General features: G+C 41.0%; 1 protein-coding gene across 1 annotated transcript in view; it reads right to left on the minus strand.

Moving 5' to 3' along the window:
* Window positions 1–3,078: 3,078 nt before the first annotated feature.
* The window catches only part of FAT4 (FAT atypical cadherin 4), a 120,430-nt gene continuing 96,832 nt past the window's right edge, over window positions 3,079–26,676 (minus strand). Inside the window, exons 10-17 of the mRNA XM_031504679.2 lie at window positions 22,276–22,380; window positions 20,405–20,712; window positions 16,267–16,352; window positions 15,063–15,242; window positions 13,913–14,037; window positions 12,577–12,791; window positions 7,653–7,914; window positions 3,079–5,679 (exon numbers count right to left, since the gene is read on the minus strand). Coding sequence (XP_031360539.2) covers window positions 3,800–5,679; window positions 7,653–7,914; window positions 12,577–12,791; window positions 13,913–14,037; window positions 15,063–15,242; window positions 16,267–16,352; window positions 20,405–20,712; window positions 22,276–22,380 — 3,161 coding nt within the window. The 3' untranslated portion in view covers window positions 3,079–3,799. The remainder of the gene's footprint in view (window positions 5,680–7,652; window positions 7,915–12,576; window positions 12,792–13,912; window positions 14,038–15,062; window positions 15,243–16,266; window positions 16,353–20,404; window positions 20,713–22,275; window positions 22,381–26,676) is intronic.

Genomic DNA, 26,676 nt, shown 5'->3' on the forward strand with positions numbered 1-26,676 from the left:
CTTCCCCTAATTGTCCTTCCCAGTTTCAAAGGATCCATAATTACAAGTCTTTTCTAGAATCTAGATAAGAAAATACCATTTACACATCCTAACACTGAAGAATAATACTATTACTTGAATTTTGTGCTTCAAAATCACAGTCTACAATAAAAACACAGAGTACTCTCAAAGATCTTCCACCACATCTCATTTACCTTATGAACACTGGGCAGCTCGAGTCCTTTGGCTGGCTCCATCTCCTGCTTTTGAAGACATCAGTGAGATCCTGCACCCCCTTCCAGCCCCAAGCCTTCTCATTCCCAGACTGGAGTAATGTGGCTCCAGCTGGATTTTGCACTGCTAACCGATACTCCCTGACACAGGTTGTGGTCTGCAGCATAGACTCACAGTCTGATCCTGGATGGGGGATGTTTTCACCAAAACGTGGGACTTTATATTACTTTTCAATGTAACCATTTTACTTTTAATTTTGTGGTTTTAAAGTTGCAAAACTTTGATGAAAAATACTGAAAAGTCTTGAATTGCTACGTCTAGATTTCTCTCCTTTTATTCACTTATTCATCTACCACAAATCACAGCATTCTTTTATTTTCCTTTTCATATTTTCCTTTTGATTCTCTAGAGAATGCCAAGTAAATCTGCCATTTCTCTGTCCATTTTCATCTAATAAGTAACATCATCAGGAGAAAACATCTCCACCTGAGTTGGCAAAGACATTTCAAGCATTCTACCAGCAGAAAGACAGGTTAGAGAAAAAATTGCTGACATGAGATGTGTTTGGAGGCTCCTGTGCACCGCAGTGAGAGGTGCAGACTGTTTTTCTTTCCACATATTTATGACTTATAATATGTCCCACATCTTGAAACAGGACTGTGTAGTTGTGATGATGAACCAGGGGAATTATGCAGCTCACTCCCTCACAACTGGTAACTTTGGATAATTGCTCTGCATGATTCACTTGGAACCCTTTGCTGATCCTCATCATGAAAGAATTATAAAAAAAGGGCAGGAATGGATCGTATGTTTAAGTGTCAAAAACATCTCTACGCCTTTCAGAAACAGGGAAACAAGGAAACCAGTAAAATATACATTTGTCTACCATAAAGTGTCAAAATTTAGGGGAACACATTACCCCTCGATAAATTATAAACTGTGCTAAAGTTATGACATGTATTTTATCTAAGTCCACACTGCATATTATTCCCCATAGCAAAACTTTTTGATAAATTCAGAATGCTTAACAAGCATAACACAGCCCTCAATATGTTTGGTGTTACGTTTAAAAGCTTTAATTTGCTGAAGTTTTCATGTGTTATTAAAAGCATTGCTTGGATGTGGTACAATTTGTATTAAAGGATAATATTCAAACTAAACATACAGCTTTTTAACAGATGTTTAATTACAGCAGCTCCTCAAACTCTGAAATCATTTGTGGAACTCATGTTATTTCAGATGAAACTACTTACATACCAATATGGGCTACTTTGGCCCATTATCTTTTTCACTTTTGTAGGCCATGATGAAGTTGCGAGCACTTTTAGCCAAAAAGATCTGGTTCCTAATTTGCAGTTTTGAGACTAAATAAACTCTAAACCAAACAAAATACACATAACCCCCCCTCCCCCCGAATTGTTGTCCTTTTTCTAAGTTCTTCACACTTCCCACTAATTCAAAGTGTAACCTCAGAACTCACCTCTTGCCTGCAGCCTTAAATTTGTCACTCTCTGCATTCTCCAAGAAGTTGTCCAAGTCTGATTTATCCTTTTTTAAGTATAAAGAATGCAGTTGTTTATTGTTCAACTGCTGCTTTATGATAGAAAGATCTTGTTCTCACACTCCTCACTGTCTGTGTACTGGAAAGCTCCAGCTTGGAGCAGAGGTAGAAATTGTGGTAAATAAATGTGAAAGCAGTTGCTGCTAATAAAACCCTACGGACTAAAATACAGCTTTTATTGTTTCATTAGAAATATCGAAGTAGATTTGGTATTTTTTGAACATTATCTTAAGCTCAACAACCTCATGATACTCTTCTCCATCTTCCTGAGATACAAACTTGCTTCTTAAAGCCTGTTTTCTGATTAAAAAGTTTATATAGCTCAAACACCTTATAACTTAAACCCCAAAAGTGAATATCAAGGAGTCAAAATTAGAGAGAAAAGACAAAAGATTTCCAATAACACACACTGAAGATTTTAAATAAATATTTTAATTCTATTATTGGCATTTACAGGTAGAAAGCATACAGTATGTTACAATTTTATCAAAATGTGAAAAATATGGATGTTACATAAGTAACAAATGTAAAAAAAGTATTTTTCTTACCTTCCCTGAAAGTAAGAAAACTATTCAGCATAGGAAAATATTGATATAAAAAACACAGCTTAGGTTAAAAAAAAAAAAATTGAAGTTTTTACACAGTACAACAGGTTTATCAGATCTGCATGAAGATGTAAGGACTTTGTGAGATTCTATTTCACCTACAACTTTAGGGCATTGGGGGCAACTGGTAAGCTACGTTAATGAATCTACAAGTAGTTTTCCCTCATATCTGCTTCAAAATGCTAGAGTGCAGTAATTTTTTATACAATAAATAATTCTTCAAAGTTTCCACCATAGAAAATCATAGAATGCAGAAAATGCCACTCCAAGGTCACAGAGGCTAGGCAGTGCTTTAATAATAATTATGATAATACTTATTATAGTGCTTTATAATGTGGAAGCACTTCAGACGAGTTAACTAATTAGCCCTCACAACACCCCTGTGAGGCAGGGAACTGAGTGTTTTTCCTACCTTTCCACGGTACAGATGGAAAAATGGAACCAGGGGAGAAGCACAGGCTGCAGCAGCAGCACAGCCAAGCTGGAGGCCAAGAGATGTGGGAATGGACAGGTTTGTCCCTTGCTGCTGTGAGCCAGAGGGCTGGGCTGGGCTGACAAATGACCATCAGGAGTCACTGAGGAGGGGCAGGAAGGGACCAGGATTAAGAAAGCATCCCCAAAAACATTACATAGAGATTCAGAAGCTCTCACACAGCTTTGTCAAAAAAAAAATAAAACCAAAAACTAAACCAACAAATAAAAACAAAACAAACAAAGCCAACAAAAAAACTTAAAAAAAAAAAAAAGAGAGAAAGGAACCTGAAACAAACAAATAAACAAACTGAAAAGGAAAAAAAAAAAAACTCCTAAAGTGCTGACTGGCTTGAGCTGCTTCTAGCACCTCTTGTATGGAATAAGACTTACAGCAAGCACTGTTGCCAGCAATTATTCAAGCTGATTTATTCCATAAAGTCACATGTGAGCAACTGCAGGATACGGTAACTACATTTTCTGAGACACCTCACTACTATAGTTCCTTCATTCACCATCTTACTTCCATGCACTTCTTAAGGAAAATGGAATCCTCAGTACTCTTGCATCACAAAACATGTTAGTAGCTGGAGACAATATGCACATCCTTTACAATTGAAACAAAAAATTAGTTCATTTCCAGAACAAAGCATTATTAATTTAAGAACCACGAACCAAACAATGGTAAATAGGAAAATCCTTTCCAAAGGCTGCATGCCGAATATCTGGTTTGCAAATACAATGCATGCAGGAGAAATAAATTCATCCAAGCATAATTAAATTAAAAATGTCTTAAGTCTCTTTCAGCAGCATAATGGTTATTATTTTTAAAGTCTCCTCCAACCAGACTGGCCTGGGGATCAGATGCTGACCTTGGCTTCTCTACAACCATATAATGGTTTGAGCAGTCCTCGTGGCTCTGCGCAGTGGCAATACCAGGAGACAAAGCCTATACATACTGTTCTGCTTCCCCCTCCTTGGAAACCGCCTTCGCTGCACCACCTTTGCTTTCCTCACTTGCTGCTGCTGCTGCTGCTGTTTTTTCAGGAAGTGATGCCAGATCTTTGAAAACATCCACGTAATGCCCAAAGCCCGGGCCCCAGTTCAAGAGGTTGTCCCAGTTGAAGCTTCCCGCTTGGTGCCCCAGCTTCCCGGGCAGGGAGCTGTCCCCGGCCGCGGTGCCCGCCGCCTGCGCCCCCACGGGCCCGCCCTCGCCGCGGCGCCCCGGGTACCGCCGGGGCTTCAGCCTGGAGCCGTAGTTGTCCTCGTCGTCCGCGTCCGACTCGTTGACCTGGGATAACTTGGGCATCCGGGACGTGTACGCCACGGGCTTATCCCGGTCGTACTCCATCTCGGAGCAGGTGAAGGACTCGTGTGAGTCGCTGTCGGAGGAGGACTCGGGCGCGGGAATGCCGTCGGCCGGGTTCCTCGTCCGGGACAGAGGCCTCCTGCAGTCCTCCTCCGAAGAGGAGCGGCCGTGGTCTGCGCTGCAGATGCTGGGGTTCCTGGGGCGAGGGGTGTTCAGTCTCTCCACCTCTTCGATGGACAGCCCCACCGGGGGAGACGTCTCCAGCGGGATCTGCCCGATGGGCTGCTTCAGGCGGCTTCCCGGGCGGGAGCTGTGGCTCGCCATGGTCTGTGGGCTCTTGCTTCTCCTCCCCAGCCGAGTGGCGTAGTTGAAGATGCCGGGCTGGCAGACATCGCTGTGCATCTCCAGCGGGCTCCCTTCCCTGATGGCGAGGTGCAGCTCCCTGGCCGGACTGTGCCTGTAGAATGTCGAGGATTTGGAGAAGGGTGCGGGGCTGTGCCGAGACAGGGGGTTGGGAGTAGGGCACGCCGAGTGGCTCAGGGATGTTGTCCTCAAGCCCTGCCCGTAGGCGGGCTGGTAGGTCAGGCTGCTGGCTCCCAAGGGCATGGGGGACTGCCGGGCGAAGCCCAGCGGGCTGTGCCTCTGGATGGAGAACTTGGGAGTGTGGCTCCGGAACTGCTTGTAGTGCTGGATGATGTCAGCGTCAGAGGGCGCGATGCTGCTGGCGTTGTCGATGTCGTAGTGTTCGATCTCGGGCTCGGGGGATGCCAGCGGGGCGCTGGGGATCGTCTCCGTGGCGTGTGGGATGTCCGTCTCGTCGTAGATGAGATAAGGGTTTTCCCTTTCGATGATGTCTGGTTTCGGGTTCCCTTCGGGCTGCTTCCTGACGGTCATGTCATCACCGTAGGGCGGGATGTTGTCAGGGTCATCAAACGCCACATTCTCGCTCCCTTTCTTCTTCTTCTTCTGCTTCGTTTTCTTCTCCTCTTTTGGCCCCTTCGACTTCTTCCCTCGGCACTGGTTGCAGAGGATGAGGCTGAGGACCAGCAGCGCCAGGAGCGTGGCGCAGCTACCCACGATGGCCGGCACGGCCCAGAGCGGCAAGGACAGCTCGGCGGCGTGCGCGGACGGCAGGCACACGTGGCCGCCGTCGACGCCCGCCCTACACTCGTGGCCGGGAGCACACAGGACCCCCAGGCAGGCCACCAGGGTCTCACACGTGCGTCCCGCGTACGCCTCGGGGCAGCTGCAGGTGAAGGCGGCGTGGGGCCCGGGCTCGCAGCTGCCCCCGTTGAGGCAGGGGTGAGAGGCGCAGGCGCCCGGGGGCACGCACTGGTAGGCGAACCAGCGGTTGATGCACATCAGCTCGCCCCAGCACGGATTGCTGGCGCACACGTCGGGGCCGCGGCAGCCCATCTTCACCGAGGGGTCTGTTCTGGACAGCGTGGCGAGGCTGTGCTTGCCGGAGAAGGGAAGGCTCTCCCCGCCGTACTTGATGTAGGAAATGCAGCCGCTGAAGCCTGAGAAAGGGAAAAAAAGGGACAGAGCTGTTGGGAGCTGAAGGCTGAGTATGCCCTGTCAACAGCACAGTACGGGCTCCACTGTTCACTAAATAAGCCAAGTTACCATCTATTCTAACAGCACTTAATGTCTTTAAATTGAGTTTGAATAAATATGATGTCTAATGACTTCATTCAATATACTGAAATGCTTTTGTCTCCCTGTTTTCCCATATTTCTAAAACTTATCATCATTTCCCATAGAGAATCCTAGGGCAGCTGGCTTGGCTGTGCTAGCACCAAACATTATTTGAATTTGCCTACCGCACTTCAGCTAAGCCTCCTGTCCCCTAAATTCACGGCAATGCTTTTGTTTCTCTGAATCTTGAGGGGCCTTCTCGCAAACTTCCCATACCTTGGTTGCGGGGCTATGCTACAACAAGTTTTAGTGCTGTGAGAGCCCAGGGAGATGGAATTATCCCCAGGCTGTGTGCAGTGGTTGAGTGAGGTCACAGGAAAATCCAGTATTCTGCCAGCCTAATAATCCTCTGTGTTCCCCTGACTAAATCCTTTCTGGAAGGGTTTTGAGGTAGTGCAACCTTACGGTGATCTCTGCTTGGAGCTGTGGCAAAATGGTACACAGAGATGGATAGCACTCTGTCATGAAACAGCAAATATACTTGAGTTGTACGAGATGCTATTAAAGGTTTAGAATTCTCAGGGTTGAAAATTTAGGTTCAGTTGGGAGCCCAAGCGAAGGTCACGATCACCTTGCTGCATACGTGGCGGCTCCTTGTAGTACTGATGTGATGTGATAAACTATTTGTCATATCTACCTGGATTTGGAAATTTTATTGGACACAGCAACTTCACGGCCCTGTCACCTCGTGTGTTTTCTGCCTTTAACAGCACTGCAGATATTTTTGACTCTGAGTTCATGCAGAGTTTTATACCAGAGCCTTGTAAATCCTTGGTATGTGGTACCCAATGTAATCCAATATTAAAATAAAATAAAATCATATGAATAAGGGATTTTGGACTGTGTGTGCTTAATGGAAGCCAGACATTCCTAATTTGTCTGCCACAGCACTGGGCAGTGGTGAGAGGTTACTGTCCTCAATTTTCCTTGTTCCAGCTTTCCTAAAGCCTCTGCTTTTTCCATGCACATGCTGCTCATAAAATATACATGTAAAAAGGATAAAGGTCAGCACAGCATCCACAAGTTTTTGTACCACATTTCATACATATTCACAATACACAAGTGCAAAGTGTAAATTTGCTCCACTCAAAAATATTTTATTTGGTCACAATTCATGAAGCCAGGAAGATTTTTCAATATAGAAATACGTGAAAAATACATCTGTATTGTCTGGAGAATCTCATGTTTTGCAGCTAAAAATCACTTCCATCTTTACCTAGCACTTGGGAAATTATATCAAATATGTGTTATCTACTTTTGCCAGGGTTTGAGACAGTTACTTTAACTCTTCAGGGAGACTGATTTGCTCCTTAACAGCTAGACATCAGTCAGAGGGTGCTTCCTTATTGTTCTTGCTTAGAAATAAATCCTATTCATCTTACAGCAGGATAAAGCAGCAGGACCTTTGAGTTGCAGAAAATATTTTAATCATATAAATAATAGGTTAAATCCTGCAGTACTTACCAAATCCCTACAAAGTTTTTGTTTAGCATTTTTGCCCAGATGAAAGATTTTCCTTGATTTTCCAGATCATGACTCAGGTAAAGAATAATTCCTTTCTTCTCCAAAGGGGTAACAAAAATACAGCAATTGATGTACAGACAACCAACCCCCCTGTCTCAAAAAAGCCCTGCAGATGGACTGCCTGCTTTTGGAAACAAGAAGTCTGCAGTGTGTACTAAAGGAACAAAGTCTGTAATCCTTACTCATTCAATTTACATTTTCTCTGGCAAAGGATGGGTGTACACCAATTACTGATAAAGAATTACAGTACTTGAGGGGGGAAAAAAAATACCTGCAGCTGTGCTCTTGAAAGGTTGGCTGGATGGAACTCCTCCCAGAGAAATGGTGAGGACGTTCAGGCCACCGAAGTCTTGGGTGGCATGGAGAATGTCCCGGCTGTGAGTCCTGTCCACCGACAGGATGGTGGCAGAGCCGTTCTTCTCCAGGAGGACCGAGTGCCACTGGCCATCTGCAACATACACCTCAGGGATGTTCCTTTCCACTTTCCCAGCAACTCCAGCATCGGATATGTAGTGCACCTTCCCACCTTTTACCTGGTCAGAAGAACACAACACATAATTTTCAAATGGTGTCACAAACCTCCTTACACACGCAATCAGTGTGATGCCTGCTCAGTACAGCTACAGTAACACATGGCTTTGGTGCAATAGAAAGCTGGGGTTTTCCCAAATAACCAAATATTTTTCCCCAGACAATTGCTTTGTACTAAAAAGGCCTTAATTATTTAGTATGAAAAATCTGGCCAGAACTAAATACGTCACATTGCAGAAACTTCAGCAGAAAATTTGCATCTTAGAGCTGCTACCCGTTCAATTCCTGGCTAATTGTACTGAGCAGCCAGCTATAGGTCATGCACATGACAACACATTTTAACCAGAGAAAGAATAATTCTTCCCCCTTCTTCGAGGCAAGTGTGGAAAATGCTTAGCAGAGTGAACAGATGTTATCTTCACCCAAGAAAATTGCATCCAGTTTTTATTACAACACAAGAGGAATGCATAAGGCATGGCAGGCCTTGAGCAAGAGCCCCATTTCATATCTGATTTTTCTGCTAATTGGAAGTTTGCAGAAAACTTTTGGTCTATTTCAGAAAACTTTCTGAAGAGTTGCAAAGTGCATGACTTTGTGAGAATTTTCAAATAGCACTTTCTTGAGTAAACTGCTTTAAAACTTGTGAACAGCTAGGGAAAAAAGGAAGAATATTTTGACTTTTTCTCTTAAGAATGACGTCATACAATTCTACTGAACATGAGATGCAGGATTTCAAACCTCTTGCTCTGATCCCAAAATGAGATCAGTGCAAATTCTGCTCTTAAGATGTAAGAGCTTAAAAAGAATCCCCAACATCCAACCCTGCCAGTTTCTCAAATATTGCATAAATTTGGGTATGCTGGCTGACCTCCTAAGGATGTAAAGAACTGCGTAAACTCATGGAGGACAGCTCTGAGACTTGCTGCAAGTTTCCTTTGGTACTCTGCATGTTTGGTCACACGTATTAAATGGAACAACTGCTCTCCATCCCACGTTCCCCACTGCGGCTCGGTCAGTCCGAGATCCGTACCCCAGGCGTGCGGGACGTGCGCAGGCAGAGTCCAGGGAAGGTCACAGCTCCAGGTTTGCTGGAAGCTCTCAAAGCCTTGTATCCTTTGTTCCAGGAAAAATAAGGTTCACCTGGGAAGAACTGTGAGGTGACACACTGGCTACAAGAATGCTGCTCTTGTTTCCAGCAACTGTTAAATGTTCTGGATTTGCTTCTCTGGTGATGCAAGCTGAGGACTTTGTTCAGACACTCCAGCTTTAATAAGGCTGTAAGACCACGCTCATGTCTTGGCAGCTGCCTAAATGAATGCATCTAGCACGTATTCCATTTGGATGGAGGACACAACAATGGTTAATATGTGCATCCACTTCATTTATGAAGGCAGTAATTCAGACTATTTGAAAATGTATTGCTTGATAAAGCTCGTCTTGCAGACAGGATGCTTTTGTTACTGATAAAACAAAAGTGGCATGTGTCTAAACCATCACACAGCCCAAGGAAAATCCCACATTTACAAACACAGCCCACAGACTATTAAAACATATTAAACACCATTTCCCACAATAACTTATAAAAAGATTGACTGAGCTGAATATATACATATATTTATGCCTGCAACCTGTAATTGGTTTGTTATGTCTTATTCTTTTATGCCCCATAAAAATACTGCCTTGTATTTTAATATTTATGTAAACAGAAAGGAATACACTATGCCAGACAATATGCTCCAAGCTTAAGGGAAGACTGAGCACAGAAACAAAATTTTCAATTTCATCTTAGAAAAGACCTGTAGAATTATTTACCTGTCAGCAACTGATACTTTCCACAGTAATTCATTATTCTTTAATCCTATTTTTATATCTTTAAAATAGCATGTGACTAATGCTAAAATACTTATAAATAACATACTAGGGGCATTTGGAAAAGAAAATTTCCAGAGACAAGACTGGTCCGTGACTGCTTCAATCAGGAAAAGATATGGAATGGTGCCTTGAAGCAGAACATGTTTCTAAATTTGAAACAAAGGCTGAAGTTGACAGTGTTGAGTAACACAAATTTCTGGGTTTTATTTAAATGGCTGAGCAACTGACAAGTAGAATATAATGACAAGAACAAACCACTAAAGCAAACATATTCCTAACTACAAGGCTGATTCAACTTTACTAATATTCAAAGTCAAATTTGCTGAACAAATTGGGTTTTATTTGTCTTAAAACTAGCCATTGAATGGGATGTCATTTAAAAGGGTTATGTTCTGATTAGTTCCTACAACATGATAAATGCATAGAACTATGGAATGGTTTGCACTGGAAGTGACCTTAAAGATCATTCAGCTCCAACCCCTCTGTCTTGGGCAGGGACACTGTTAGAGAAAAGGTTGCTCAGAGACCCATCCAATCTGGCCTTGAGCACTTCCAGGGGATGGGGCAGCCACAACTTCTTTGGGTAACCTGTGCCAGTGCCCAACCACCCCTCACACAGGAGCATGTTACCTAATATAGGTAAAAGGAAATCCACATCCTCTAGCTGTACAATTCAGAGATCTTAAGAGCTCCATTTATACTAACTTAATGTGACTGCAGATGAGATTTCTAGATAAGACATTTCTAGATAAGACAAGCAATTTCACCTTTAACCCGCTGCATTTATCCCATTACCTCTAACTGAATTACTTGCAACATGCACTTGTAGGAAAATTAGCTGTGACAAAGAGTTCTATCAATAAGGAACGCTCGAGCCTCTTTGTTGTAGTGGATTTTGGAAGAAGTGTTTTCCATCTGAACTTGACAATTATTTAATGTAATCTGCAAATATTTTCATCTTTCCTGGATTAAGGATCCCTTTATATGATAAAGTCCCCTCCCGGGTTCTTTGGAGGGAGTTTACAGCCATAATTTAGTGAATCAACTGCTCACAATCTCAGTGGGTCTGATTTATTACCACTTCCCTAGTTTTACCCCAATCCCAGCCACACCAAAACCAATTAGCTACAACAGGAAAAACGTGAAGGCATGGAAGTAGCCACAGGACTTGTAGTTTTCCCCTAGCATGGCTCAATATTAAAAACACATGTCAGATTTTCTCTGAATGCTAATACTTTGGATAACAGGCATATTAAAAGACACAAAAATCAAATTATAAAATTGTCTTTTGAAGACTGACAAGAATTGTAATGACAGGTAATTCTGTACCAGGAGTGGATGGAGATGACATGGAGACCTTTGCTGGGTTGGCTTCACTGGCATCTTGGGCCCCCACTGAGAGGAATACTCATGGTGATACCTACTCTGGGAATGAGGACTAGTGCAGAGGCCATAACTGCACTAGGTACAGTTAAATTACTGCAGTTTTACTAACTAGCATCACCTGGGAACTGCTTGGCAACCAGCAAGGCTCTCCTTCCTCAAACTTCTGCATCTGGTACTAGGCAAACCTCTGCTCTCTTCCCTTGCACAGCTGGGGCTGGGACTTGACACCCTCTGCTTGCTTGTATAACTTCACCAATATTAACAATAACAAGAGTGTTTGTATAAACACAGCACTATTTCTTTAGCCAGGAAAGGCAACTCTCTTTATTTTTCCAGTAACACTTGAAGAGCTCACCTAGCAAATTCTACTGGAGGGGAAGAAAAAGGTTTTTTCTCTCCAGAAGTCAAAAATAATGACATCTTATCTGTTAATATGAGCTTGGCAGAAACTTCCTATGAAATGATGTGGTAAAAGCATATGCCAGGGAAGTAGTGCAGACTTGCTTCTTTAATGCAGCCAGTGTATCAGGAAAGCTTTGCAAATGACCAGGCAGGTGGAGGATATCCATGGGGCTGAAGCTTAGAAAGTGTGAATTTCTGTATGAATTTCTCTAAAAGTCAGGGAAGAAAAAGTTGGAAAGCCTTGCAGCAGTCAAGGAAACTTGGAGCTTACACCAACCCAATAAAGGGGCTTGCCAACATCACTGCTGTACTCATTTAGAGTTATGAGTAAATGGACTGAGTCATCGCCAGGAATCGAACCATCACTTTCTCTTGAGAAAGGTAACTTCTGCAGCAATAAGCTCTTTGAGGAAACAAAAAACAACAAAAAGCCCCAAAACAGTGTGGCATTTGAAGCATTAATTCAGTTATGTATGCCAAAATAATTTGATATTGACATTGGTCTGTGAGTAACCTCATGAATTCAAGTTATCCCTCACTTCCTAGTTTGATAAGCTTGAGCCATGTTGGTAGGAATTAATGAAAACTTTTTGGCAATCGTTTGCTAGCTTAAGGAGGGTCTGGGTTCAAGGCTCAAAAAATCAGAAGATAAAAGGCCAATAACAAAGTGATTTGTTCTGTAAAGTGTAATGATGATAATAACCATGGCAATGAGCACCGTTCTCGTCACCTTAAAACAGTCACTATTTGGAGTCTAGACAAAACTGATTAGATATAAAACCATCAAGATCTTAAGATACCTTGGCAAATAGGAAGGGAATTGTTGAGAAGATGAATGATACTGGAACAGCGCCTAGTCCCAGTTAAAGACCTAATATTTCATAAAGGAAGCAGAAAGAGTAATGGAAAAACGTGATTTTGATCACTGCACACGAGGCAGTCCAATCAAATCCAACTCGGCCTTAGCTGCAATCCTACCTTCATGGTAGTGAAGTTGATCTTACCTTCATGGTGGTGAAGTTGCTGCTCTCTTGGACGTGGAGCAGAACGCCGCTCTCGCTCCTCGTCATGAACTTCACTTCCAAGCTCTCCACGCCCGGGTGGCCCACGGCACCCCGAGCCCCGAGTCTCATCAGGTAGTCCCGCTTCTTGCTGGGGCTCATGTGGTAGTCGAGGCGCCCCTTGCCTTCCAGCGACAAGGCCGTGTCAGCAGTAACATCTGGGACAAGCACAGGGAAGCGCTGAGCACACGGCTCCTCCCAGCTCCAGCCATCATCTGCCCCATCGCGACCGCTCTCGCTCGGAGATCAAGTTCAGAGCAGGTCAAGGGGAGGGGGAGCAGCAGTGAATGGCAATTGCAGCCCCTCTATTCTTTGGCCTCCACCAGAATGTGTGTTTGAGAGTGGGAGTGTGCGAGTAATTTACTGCTGCTATCAGTCAAGAGTAAATTAAAACTCGCTAGCGAACAAGTGAGGGAGTAGGGAAAAAAATTTGGCTCTCAGAACTGTAATTCCTTCCCAGGGATGTTACTGTTTCCATTACTGCATCGGGGTTTCATGATATATTGAACTCTTAAGCTCTTCAGGGCAGAGATAATGACTTTCTATTTGTTACGGCATAAAAAAAAAGTGAACAAAAAAGGCAGAGCATTGACTACCAAATGCTTTTAAAATTATGGTTAAATTCTTTTGTAAACCGGTGCAATAAAAGCATATAAATCAGCTAAACAATAATGGGACATGAAAAAAAAACAAAGCCCAGTCATTATACTACAACTACATGGAAATAAATCTCTTTGCTCTCCTGAACAATCCCATACTGATTTACAGAGCTACTCCTATGAGAGTTAATCACCCCCGAGCGTAAATGCCTTGTTTTCATTTACATTTACAACATTTTCTTGCATATAATCCACAGTCAATTTGATGAAAAGGACTTTAGTTTGTAGAAGCCATAAGCACATGAACCCAATGTTTATGTGAAGGGGTTTTCGCTTACCCTCTTACCTCCTCATAGCAGGCAAATCCCTCCTATGGGATACCTTTATTTTAGTTAGGGATTATATGTTATTGGGAAGCTGGACTTTAAATGATTGCAAGTTACCTGAAATGCGATCTACAGACCAGAAAACATTATGTATTCAAGTTCTTGCCATTTTTAGCTCACGAAAGGACAACAGTCCATTGTGGACGTTTAAGCTACTTAAGAGGCAACATGCTGCTTGTTTTCATTATTTTATAAAATTCATTATCCCATGGCCCTGAGAAGAAACTCTTAACAGCCTTTGGTTGAGCCACAGTGAGGTGTATGTTAAAGACAGTGAAACCTCCTTCTGCTCACATTTTTCACAGTGCCTCCCCGTCAGTCCATCCTTGCAGTGACACTGCTGCCACGACCACTGATCGACACAAGTGCCACCGTGCTGGCAGGGGCTGGTTGTGCAAGCACCTTCCAGTCTGGGACACCTGAAACAAATCAGAAAAGTAGATGCTGAAAAAAGTGCACATAAATAGGCAGAGAAAATGTGCTGGGACACTTCCTCTGTTTAAATGGTACTCCCTTTCTTCCCCTCAGAATTGCAAAAATGGCTCTTCACCACATCCCTGGAAGTGTCCAAGGCCAGGCTGGATGGAGATTGGAGCAACCTGGCCTAGTAGAAGCCCCATGGCAGGGGCGTTGGAACTGGATGACCTTTAAGGTCGCTTCCAACCCAAACCATTCTGTAATTCTAACAATCTCTGTAGACAGCTCAAGTTTCTAAGCAGATCCCAATTTTCAGCATCAATTTATAGCAGTCTTACAAAAGAGGAAGGAATTCAGAGACAGCCAAACTCCTGCTATCTGTTGTGCAAGAGAGAATAAACCTTTTTAGGCATTTTTTTATGCTGCAGACTGCCAGAGCCTTTGTATTACAATGATCAGTGCAAACATGGGGGTTGAGAGAGCAAGCGTGAATGAGGAAATCTGGATGGAAGACTGACATTATTGCTACAACCATGACTTCAAATACTGAGATGGAAAAAACAACAGAATCGGATAGTTCATCATTTCTGAAAGACCACTCAGAGGATATGAGGGAAATTCAGTGATACCTGAGAGGCAAAATGAGAGAACAGACGTGGTGGATTAAGAGGAAATAAAAGGGAGTAGAGAGCTAGCAAACAGTATGAGTACAGTCCAAACCAGGTGGAATTTATAAAGAAATGCAAGAGCAAGGGCTACTCAATTTCAGCCCACAAAGCAACTTGAATAATCACTGACAACAGAAATGTAATGATGCTGCTTTTGTTTTTAAGACTCTGTAATCTTTAGTGAACCTTTAATATAAATTCACTTTCTTCCTACATTTTCCACATTTTACAGTAGGTTCTACAGCCTTTTTTTTTTTTTTCTAACAAGAAATATCTGTTAGTGTCTGAATGGAATAGCATTCATGACAGCTTCCTTTATTGCAAACAGGTCCATTTGATCCCATATATAGCAGACGTACTGATCTAGGATTCCTTGGGCTGCCAAAGCCTGGCTGGGCTCCAGGGGACGTCCATTGACTGCAAACTCCATTATGCAGCCCACAAAATCATGGCTTTCCACCTGTCCTCTCCTCTGAAGGATGGGCTCCACAGACCTGATGCCACCGACAGTAACTCGATTTGGCTGTACATCGAGAGTCCTGTGAAGGAGAAACAGAACTAATCAGTACCAGACATCAGGATAGCGATGACAGCACAGGAACTGCAACCATCAGCTACAGCCTGTGGCTAAAATTCCTCTTCCCAAATTGGTATTTCGTATTTAGAAGGGGACACAGAGATCAACAGCACTTGAACTAACAGTTATAGTGGCTGTGACTCTAAATTCACACTCAGTTTGCATGTCAAAATTTCTGTTCACTTGACTGAGCAGTGTGCTTGAGATCACAACAAAAAAGGCTGTTTACCCAACTATAATTGAGATTGTAGATGAAACTTAAATAGCAGGAGGATGGACTTATTGTTTTACAAAGATGTAACACCTCTGCTAGCACGGAAACCCGGTGTGGCAGGAAACATGATTGTGATTATTTTAAGAAATTAGCCGAAGTGATTTGGATTAAAGTTATTGTAATCGCCAAAGATGTGACCCAAAGGCTACTGAGTTAGTTACAGTAAACACCAGAAATAAAGTTTGATTTCTTTACTGGACACTGTTTATGATCTGAAAACTGTAACAGAAAACACCTGAAAACAATGTCAAAGTAATTACTGTTAATATTACTTTAATGACAGCACTAATCAGGTGGTTTTATTTCCTACATCTTTATGAGCAATGAGAGGTGTAGTTTAAATAAACACATGATCCCAAATCATCAGGCAATAGATCTTAACCTCATTTATCTCACAGTGCAGACTACTCATGGCTGTGCATTTCCTGACTGCCACCAGAGCCTGGGGACAGAGATGGTATCAAGAGCTGGGGATTTCTGAGCAAACTCCTTGTTATGATCCAGTTCCATGCAGAAATGTAGCCTGACCTAGCAAGCAGCAGCACAAGCAGAAAATTTAATTTGCTTCTGCAAAGACGTAAGAAACTGACATTTCGGAGCCTTATCATTACTCCAACTTTCTCTGGCTTTACAGGGAGATTTCTTCTTAACTTATTCCAAAAAAATCCCACCCAAACCTCAAACTAACCCTACAAAATGAAGAAATATTTACCAATCAGTCGAAACAGCAACGCTGCTGACAGTGCAGTAGCCTGGCTCCTGGTCCTCGGAGCAGGAATCCACTGTCAGGGATGCTGCCTGCAAAAGGCATACACACAAATATGCTGAATATTAAAAAGCTTTAGTCTCAAACCACATGAATTACTTATGCATAAGTGCATTATATCAAGGACTTGGCTAGAAAGGAGCGCTTCTATGTCACAATGTCACTCGGGATTGCAGGGTGCTTCAGAGCCACTGCTCAACTCCACACTCTGCCAGCACAGCCTGGACACCACCAAAGTGTGGATACGAACACAGAGGAAGCCAACTGTCTGCTTCATAAAGAGATGGAGTTAAACACCAGTTTTTCACATTTGGGCAGGGTTTCTCTCATACTTGTTTGCTTTACTCCTGGACACTGGAGTTATTTTGGCTCCTACATCCTACTCCTGACATGGTTCTAAGCAAAAAGCTGCCCCTTCCAATCACAATGGGAGTTCCTTCAGGGGCTTTACCATGACATTAAACATATTGAACTTGATAAAAACCATGTTACAAAAGCTGGGAGTACATACATTGAGATTACCAGTTTAAAAAAATGACCCTGGGAGTAGAAACACTGAGATTACTAGTTAAAAATAATAACCAACCACTCAATAAAACTCAAAAAGTCACCAAATGGACCTGCTTAAGGTAACCCCTTGACTAAGAGGTCATGAGGGATCTCAACTTTGATAATGGAGAAGCATCTGGACACCTAAAGTGAGACCAAGCTGATGTTTAGGGAAGTGCCAGGCATTACCACTACTTACAGCAGTCTTACTCTTTATTTATTATTATTACTATTTTTATCCCCAAGCCATCAAGTCACAGACAACAAGGCTGCCTCAACCTGATTTAGTGGAAGGTATCTGTGTCCGTGACAGGGGGGTTGGAAGCAGAGGATCTTTAAGGTTCTTTCCAAACTAAAGTATTTTGTGATTCTGTGACTATCCATCCAACTTATTTACACTAAAGCTACTCATGGCACTTCTATTTGTAATCTATAAAAGTCTAACCAAAGCTGTCACTAAAATAATGAAATAACTCCTGCTGATTTGAAAAGGAGTTTTTATTTTATTCCTTATTTAGCAAAGAATTGTCCCCACAGTGATTTATTAATAACAGATGCGCTGAAAAAAAGAAATCCCAACCAACCCTGAAGGTTAGTTATTCCTTAAAACAAATTTTCAGAAAAATAAACATAATCTCCACATTGTACATCTCCTCATGTTTCAGCTAAATGTGTGGTACAGTTTTACAGCAAATTCAAATCAAATGCCACCTTTAACAATGCCTCAGTTTATATTTTGATTTAGATTGCTCTATGGGAGCTGAGCAAGCAGCACTGGCTATCAGTACATCATTACTCTGCAGAGGTTTTTTTCCACTGCCTGCAAATAAGTTTGGTAACAACAGCCTGTTGAAATCCTCACAGACTGGCCATGCTAGCTCCAGTGCATGCTGCAGGCTGATGCACAGTACTGACCAAATAAATTCAGAGCCCTTAGCCCTAAATCATGCCCTACAGTATGATTAAATTGTTCAATCTGCTATTTTTAATGGAAGCTTATCTTGAATTTCTTTCCATACAAATAAGCAAAGTGCTTCTCCCAAGAAATGTCAGGCTGCAGTTCCAAAGCAGATTATAGCCCTGCGTAAATGAAACAATTCAGAGAAAGAATAATAAGCTGGCTACTCTGTATGCCACCACATGCATACATATTTTTCCTTCAGAACATCAACAACAAAAACTGAAATGAGTTTTTTTGTTCTTAGCTCAATCAGCATAATCTCCCTAACTTACATTGCTATGTGCTCTGCAAGCCAAGCTCCAGCCCCAGCTGAAGGGCTGGATACTTGAGAGTGTATTTTACTTGGAACAGAGTTCATACAATTTATTTTCTAATGTTAGTCAAATGTTCCTGCTTGTTACTGAAGCATTACTCTACAGTTACCTTGCCACATTATGAGCCTTTCTGTCCTGTCACTTTGCAATAGCTCAGGACTGACAACTTAATGATTTTACCAGTTTCCGATAAAATCCCACTGTGTTGTAGGAAATGACAGATTTGGAATCCTAAAGGGGGCCTATTTTATCCAGTTTTGGACACCTGGGAGACATTTTTTCCGCAGCAGAAATATCTAAAACAAAGGCAATTCTCTTCACAACTGTTTGTAAACAGCTGATGTAACTGAATAGGTTTAAACATTAAAAACAAACAAACAAACAAACAAAAAATCATACAAAGGTATAGGTTATCTTAAATATTTGCTTTTAGCCTGAAGCATTCATAGCTGAAATTTCTATAAATAGCCCTTTTTATGTTCTCTCTTCTTCTATAGTCTTGGCACACTGACAAGTAAAACATTTTCTTTCTGTGTTTTTTTTCTTCAGTGTGCTTCATTTTATTTGCTGCAACTTTTACTCTGTGTCCCTATACTTAGCCATTTATGTCTTACTTATAGAAGTAACATTCTGCTTTCGTTACTAAAATGGGAACCTGGTGCATGTCAAGATTAAAGTGTACCTTCGGGCTTTACCATTAGGAAGCTGTGATGTAAATTATTAAATTTGGAAGATGCAAATTGAATATCTGATATTAAAGCACATCAAACCAAAGTTATTGCTCAACATCACAATTATCCTTCATTTTATTTGGATATGTAAGTCCTAAAAACACACACAAATTGGATTTGCAAATCCAGCTGAAGACCAGATTTCACAGAACCATAGAATTCCTAATGTTGGAAAAGATCTGCAAGAGTCCAACCACTAAGCCAGCACTGTCAAGGCCACCACTAAACCATGTCCCCAGGTGACACATCTACACATATTTTTAATATCTCCAGGGATGGTGACTCAACCACTTCCCTAGGCAGCCTGTTCCAGACATTGACAACCCTTATGGGGAAGAACTCTTTACTAATATTCAATCTAAAACTCCCCTGCTGCAAAACTTAAGGCCATTTCCTCTTGTCATGTCGCTTGTAACTCAGGAGAAGAGACCAACATCCAGAGTAAATGGAGATACCAGGTCTCACACAATGAACTTTAATGGAGTTCTGGGCTGAAGACTCTGCAAGGACTGGAAGGGAGCCACACTGGGTAGAAAAGTTTACTGCTTTTATTCCATCCATCACTTCTAGTTTGAAATATACAAACCAAAATGGGGAACCCCATTGTATTATTATTGCTCTATGACTTTAATTCCAAACATGAGTTCCATGTATGCTGGCCATTTCTGCCTGAGAATGGAATTGTTGGGCAATAGCTACTGACAATGGATGGTGAAAAGATTTGGTTTAATTTCTAACTCAAACACTGGAGTCAAAAAACTTGGCTTGGATTCAAAGAGCATTTGGTTTATGTTCTACTTTGGAAATATTATTAAAAAATGGGAGAGGAGGAATAGAAAACATTTACTGGAAAAAAAAAAAATGCAGGAGAGGGGTCAGAGTGCCAGGCATATGGCAATCAGTTGTCCTAGTTTTTGGCTGAGTTCTTCACCTCTGATGCATTCTGGGGGACAGAGAAGTAACTTCCCTCCTTCCCCTCAAAAAATTCTCTTAATGTAGCACCTTTTAACTTTTTATATGTGTGCTACAGAGGAAAACCAGGCTCCCAGTCTGATGAGATTGGAAAAATCTCTGAATTAGCTCATGGAGGTCACAGATGCCTAGAATTTCAAGTCTGTCCACTCCTATTTTCCAAATGTTAAGAAAAATTATTTTGAGGCTTTTGGCAATTACTGTGGTTAATTGGCATTCCCTGATAATCATCCCTGTAATCTACAGCAGTTAATTAGCCCCATGTATAATAATCTATGTCATTAATTATTCCTGGCTCTCATTTTTCACACTGAGAGTATGGGGGCATTTTGCACATGTTCTTTTCATTATACTTTATCATCATCATACTACTAAACAAACCACCACAGGGCTTTGAGTCAGTTGGAATAAGGCAGAAACGAAGGAGGTTTTTTCCCAAAGTTGGAGTTTCTGCTAGCAAACTCAACGTCACTAATTTCACGTTCCTCTGAGTTCGCCTGGAAGCCAAAGGGATTTGGCTGAACTCGCCTTGAAATCCTCATTTTGGCATTTCTTACCATTCCAGCCCGGCGGGCGATGGCGGTGTGGAACTGTCCATCAGACACCTTCTTAGCTGTGGTGAGCTTGTACGTGCCACCACCCAGGTTGTAGGAGAACCTCAGCCTCCCTTCCACTATCTCCAGTGCCAGGAATTCTGCCCTCTCCCCGGTCTGGTTGTCATAGTTATACAGCAGCAAGGCGTTACTCTTTATGGTGGCAAACTTTATGTAGATGTAATTATTGTTGGGATCCATACTGGGGAACTCCATGTAGGACAGCTCTTCAAATCCGTAACTGTTGAGCTCGCAGTGATTCCCAAAAACACCTGGAAAACGAGAAGCAAAGTCTGGAATTGGGCAGTTTTTTCCTCATCATGTCTTCTCCCAGGAGAGAAGTATGGATGTGTTCTCCACATGGCTGTGGAACTCCTAATGTACAATTTAAATCACAAAACCAACAGAAGATTGCTATTACCTACAGCTGGGTGCTGAGGTGCATTACGTATAAACTTAAAAATTGAAGTACAAAGGATAGATGCATCTATTGAAAAAGCACTTCTGTGGCTTCTTCAGAAAACACCAAACCAAACCAACTTGACAGCTCTGTCAAGACATGGTTGTGAATTATCATCGGGCATTTGTTAATCCAGCTATGGAAACAAATGTGCAAGATGAGTTTATTTTTCGCTCTGCGGCTGTTATCTGAAGTGTTTCTCACTGGGTGGTTCATTTTTTATACTTATGAAATAAGCATATATGTGATTAAAATGTTTTTTTACTAATACTCATATTTTGGTGCATTCTGCATACTTCTTTTCAGATCTCTGTCACATAATTTCCCCTGATTTTTCTTCTACTGTAGCAACAATGGGGAAAAAAACCTGATTTAATTTATGAGTATTATTTACATTTGGAAATTAATAAACCCTGAGGAAATGTACAATATAGGAAATAAAAGGGAATAGAGAAATTATTCCACATGTTAATAGAAAAACATATTCAGCATTAGTTACAAATGCATATTGAGAATTATACTTTTGTGAGAGGGTTTTCAGCAACCTTAAAGCACTGTAGATGATTTTTGGACATTTCTAGTTTTTTTATTAATTTGTTACATTTACTTTCATACTTTTCCATATGAACAATAGCAATTCTGGATTAATCTGCATTCAGAATCAATCTTGTGGCAATCGTGTCACGATGCCTTAAAATATCCATGTTGCTCTATGTTTTTATTGGGTTCACTCCACAAACCAAATCTGGGATAATTAAATTCGAAAAAATTATGGAACTATTTTGGCACTACTATATACTTCTCTGATGTAAAATACTGATGTTATTTTATAGTGGTCTTACTCTTACTCTAAAAGTGCCTGTTATCTATCAGGAGAGCTTTGTTATCATCATTATTCCTCCTTCAGACTGAACTTTGGATATACTTGGTGTGAAGGTACTTCAGCCCTGATCCAGCTGTAGTCAAGTTTCTTCTTTAGGAAGCCAAGGGTCTTGATTTAAGTATTTCAAGCATCCATTCTTACTTTTGGACAGCTATATCTATCTATCTATCTATCTATCTATCTATCTATCTATCTATCTATCTAATCAGAAACATTCTTTCTAATTTTTAGGCACTGAGTCGTTTGACTGGGACTTATGTTTTTTTCTGTGAGAGATAAAGGACCTGCTGCTAGGAATGACAAATATCTATTTGTTGTGATCACATCACTTTTTAATTTTCTTTTGAAGAAAAATTAGTTAATTGAACCTCTAAATACATGCAGTTTTTCCAGACCTTGAATCATTTTCAAACCAGAAATCATTTCTGCAGGTAAAAATAAATAGAAATATGAATAGAGAAAGGGAGGTGAAGAAGAGAGAAGGGCACTTACCGAAGGGACAGTGGCAGAAATACCCCTCCAGCCCACTTTGGCAGGACCCACCATTGAAACATGGGTTGCACTCACAGTAGTTGACAGTGGAGTCACATGTTTTCCCTGTGATGAGGGAACAAAAGCAATTTCCAGGTCAGACTACTCAGGGAAATAGAAAATCAGGCTGGTGGTGTAGGTAATGAGGTTATGAACAAATGGCCAGGAGAGCTGGTGCCATGGGCCAGCTCTGGGATGGAGAGAGGAATCACAGACAGGATGCCACAGGCATAATGTGTGGCACAGAGAAAATAACTCTACTGTTCAAGTGTCTCATTGTGATTATAGGTTCTGCTGGACTGTTGTTTTAATTTTATTATTTTATTAACTGGTGCCTATAAAAGAGATATCATGCAGTTAAAGGCAATGCTGAAATAAAGAACTGTAAAAATGTATCTTTTTTTTTTCCCTGTTGAGTGCAATATACTAATGAGTGCAAAGGAGATACAGACAGCCCTTGCTGGACCCTGCACAAGCAGGTCATGCTGAACAGAGGCTGCTATTGTACATTATATGATATTTCTTATTTTCCTCATCAATTACAACCTCCTTCCTGACTTGGAGAGACCACAGTCCTCTGAAACTAAAACAAACTACCCTGGATACAGTCCTTTTCTAAGCAGACATTGTCACATGTGGTAAATATTATTCCCCAGAGAACAAACTGAAAATCACATAATTCATTTCAGTAAGGAAGGGAACCAAGAGAAAAAGTGAAGATTTTAACAGAGACCAAGTACAGACACGCGTATTTTTTGTACAAAACTAAAATTTTCTTTGCATGGAAACATTAACTACAAAAATACTGGTCTTTATTTCTAAGGTTTTCATTGTTTGACTTTGATGAGTTTAGCAACATTTCCACTACATCCCACTCTTGGAACCTGTCTTCCTGTCGCCAGCAGTGCCAGACTTCACTGCCTGTGCTCAGCAAAAACTTCAAAGTGTTGTTATGTTTGTCCTCCCTGTTTCACTGCAAAAATTCACCAAAGCAGCCACAGTCTTCCAGACTCCTCCTGAACTTCATCTCAGCCAGGCAATATGCACAAAGCAAGGGCTAAGACTGTCTTAATGCTTCTTTCTGCATCGATAATTAATGGTTTTATTTCTTACACCATATGCATACGTTTAAGTTAAAAGTACAACATGAGCTTGCACAGAGGGTGTCCATTCTTGTATGTCACATATATCTTGTAATTTTACATCTCCCATGACAGGAATGCACCAGTCCTTAGAGGTTGCTGGTGCAACTTAAAACTGTAGCAAACCAGGACTGTGCTTTACAAACTCTGCTGCCTTTTTCAGAGTTTAACAACCTGAGTTACCTAATGAAGAAAACCTATTGTTTCTCCCCACTCTTCTGCTTTTTTGTTTAACCTACAGTTTGCAAGCAGCTCTTCCATGTGAGCAGCAGCTCTCCATGTGTGACTGCAAGCAGGGTGGAAATGGAGCGCTGGAGGATTCCTGCGGTTAATACGTCACTTGTAGATGCACCATAAATCCAGGAAACTTTTCCAGTGTCTGAATCTAATTATGCTTTGGGGGTATTTATTTATGTTTTATTCTCTAATGGGCATGACTGAAGGATGAGCTAACTTTTTATGTGAGATTTTGCTGTTTTCTTTGTTTTCAATTTATGGTCCGTAGTAGATGTCTTTGACTCATGAAGGAGAGCACATAGCAAAAGTGAGACAGATATGCTTAAAATAGCTCAGTGATGCTGCTCAGTTTTCACAAAAAAAATCAAGTGGAGCTAAACAGGCTTACTCAGATCTTTGCAGTTAATTCTAACTAAATACTCTTATTTTTCTCAGCTGACATTAAAGCTGGCACATTTGCTGAGTCAGCAAGAGAATATGGATATTTATTTCAGCTGCACTCTAACCAATGAATAACAGCATCTTCTTTATGCTTAACTGTTGTTTGAAGAACTCTTGAAACCAACATAAGTGTGTTTAGACTAACAGAATTATGGAATCATAGAATGGTTTGGGTTGGAAAGAGCCTAAAAGACCATCTTGTTCCACCCCGTACCATGGGCAGAGACATCTTCCACGAGACCAAGTTGCTCACAATCCCATCCAAATTGGCCTAGATGAAAACTGAAGTTAGCTGAGTTTATAGATCAATTCTTGGCTGAAATTCTGAAAGATGCAAGGTATTCATTTCTGCATCAGAAAGATCCTTTTATGAAGACTGTGAAAATTAGGAGAATGATGGGTAATTGGTAACAGACAGCATTCAACATTTATCATTCATCACCTCCAGCTGATGTTATCACAGGCAGGGGTTTATGCAAAAATCTAGGTTCCTCAGACTTTTTTTTTTTTTTTTTTTTTTTTTTTTGTTAATTGAAAAATGTAGCAGGAACAGATATGAGCTGAATGTTCTTCAACTAATATTTAAGCTGATTTGGGAGTTTTAGTTTTTGTGGTTCTCTGTGTCCATCTTTTAAAGTGGTTGTTCTAGCATTCTAATCTTGCATTTGAAACAACTTCACAAACGTACATTCCTTCATCTTAATGAATCTTGGAAAACAGGAAATGAAAGGTTCAAAGGAAGGGCAGACAACTACTGTAAATCACCAGCATATTCCCTCCAGAAAACGATTATTTTAAAAACAAAACCTGTTCATCATTAAGAGATATAATTATAACAGATTGTTCAAACCCTAATGTTGTTACTCTGAGGTAATCAGTCTTTATAATCCTATCCAGTGAAAAAAATGACATTACCTTTTGCAGTATGATGAAGTGAAATGCAGCTGACAAAACATAATAAATCAAGGAAAAGTAAGATTCTCAGTTTTCAGGTACACCATTATAAAGGTCTACAGCTCATGTAGTCTAATTTACAGTGAACAGAGAGTCTGTCCCAGAAAATTCTAATTTCTACTTCCATGCACTACCATGTAAATGTTATTTTTTTTACCAAGCATGCAAATTCAATTATGAGACTGTATTTTCATTCCAACAGAAGAAGCAAAATTATGTATATGGGGAACTGAATTAGAAATCCACTAGTTTGGATGCCACTTTTTTGTTGTGGTTGAGCACTCAAGGCTTATAGTCATGAAGAAACAGTTTGAGACTTTATTTTTACATCTACTGTGGCTATCTTTAATCACATATGAATGCAAATTAAGAGCCCAAGCAGCTGTGTTCTCTTTCTGTTGGCAGTATAATAATGACATAATAGCCTCTATGTCAAGCATTCTCAAACAATCAGTACACTGACATTTGTTTGCAGAACCTATTTAATATTTAATTTAAAGAATTTCAAATATGCTTTTGTAGACATAAAATATCTAAATATACTGTGTGATAATTGTGATCTTATCTAATAAGCTCTGTTGATATTAAACTCCAAAGATATTTTGTCTTTTAATTACACTGGTGCCATTTGTTTTCTGTCTTGATCAATTAATCTCAGGACACTTTAATAACTCTTGATTCTGCAGCGGCCAACTGATTAAACAACATCTGACTCTCAAATAGAAATGTCTGCCTCAGTGGCAATCTATTTTAAGGTTATTTGTGTTGACAAGGAGTTTAAGAAAGCTCCTATCAGATGCCACATTTAATTCATGGCATGAAAGAAATCCAACACTTCCAACTCTAAGAGTCTCTCATCACATTCTCTTAGTAAAAATACTCATCTTTTTTTTTTAAACTTGTCACATGCAGTGCTTGATTTTTAGCTGAGATAAGGGTTGAGCATTAATGTACAAATTTAATACCAGAAGAAATCAGCTGGATGCTTCATAAATGTTTCAAATTACAGTCTAGAGGAATACACTGTAGTTTGCCACTAGAGTTAATGAAGTGTTTTGCTTCACTGCAAGAGCAAACACACACCCATGTGCTGTCTGGTGCTAATGACCTCAAGAGTTACAGGCCATAGGTGTTCTAAAATTATTTTGCCATGCTCCTGGCAAAATAATTTGGTATGCTAATACAACATGAAGTAAAATCCTAGATTGGTAACCTAATTAGAACTGCTTGTCAATTAACAGCAATTGCTCCTGACCTGAGGCTTAGGATGCAGATGATCTCATCGGCATCCTTGATGCTGCACTGAATATGTATCCACTGCTGCAGCTGTGATTTAAATTAAGTAATTAAATCTTTACTTTGAAATTAACTTCCTCCTCCATTCTCTCCTGCGCAGACTAGCTTTAAGTAAAAAAACACAAAGGGACAGTTGTTCCCCTGATCCTTCCATGGGTTACAGGTGATTTGTGGTGGTGGCAATTCCCACACCAGAATGGACAGAGCTGTCCTGAGCTGGGCTGCCCTGTGGCTTCTTCAGTGCAGAAATACTCCTTAGAAAAGGCACTGAAAGCCTTACCTAATCTCCCCT

Source organism: Lonchura striata, chromosome 4 (assembly GCF_046129695.1).
Source record: "Lonchura striata isolate bLonStr1 chromosome 4, bLonStr1.mat, whole genome shotgun sequence".
Taxonomy (NCBI): domain Eukaryota; kingdom Metazoa; phylum Chordata; class Aves; order Passeriformes; family Estrildidae; genus Lonchura; species Lonchura striata.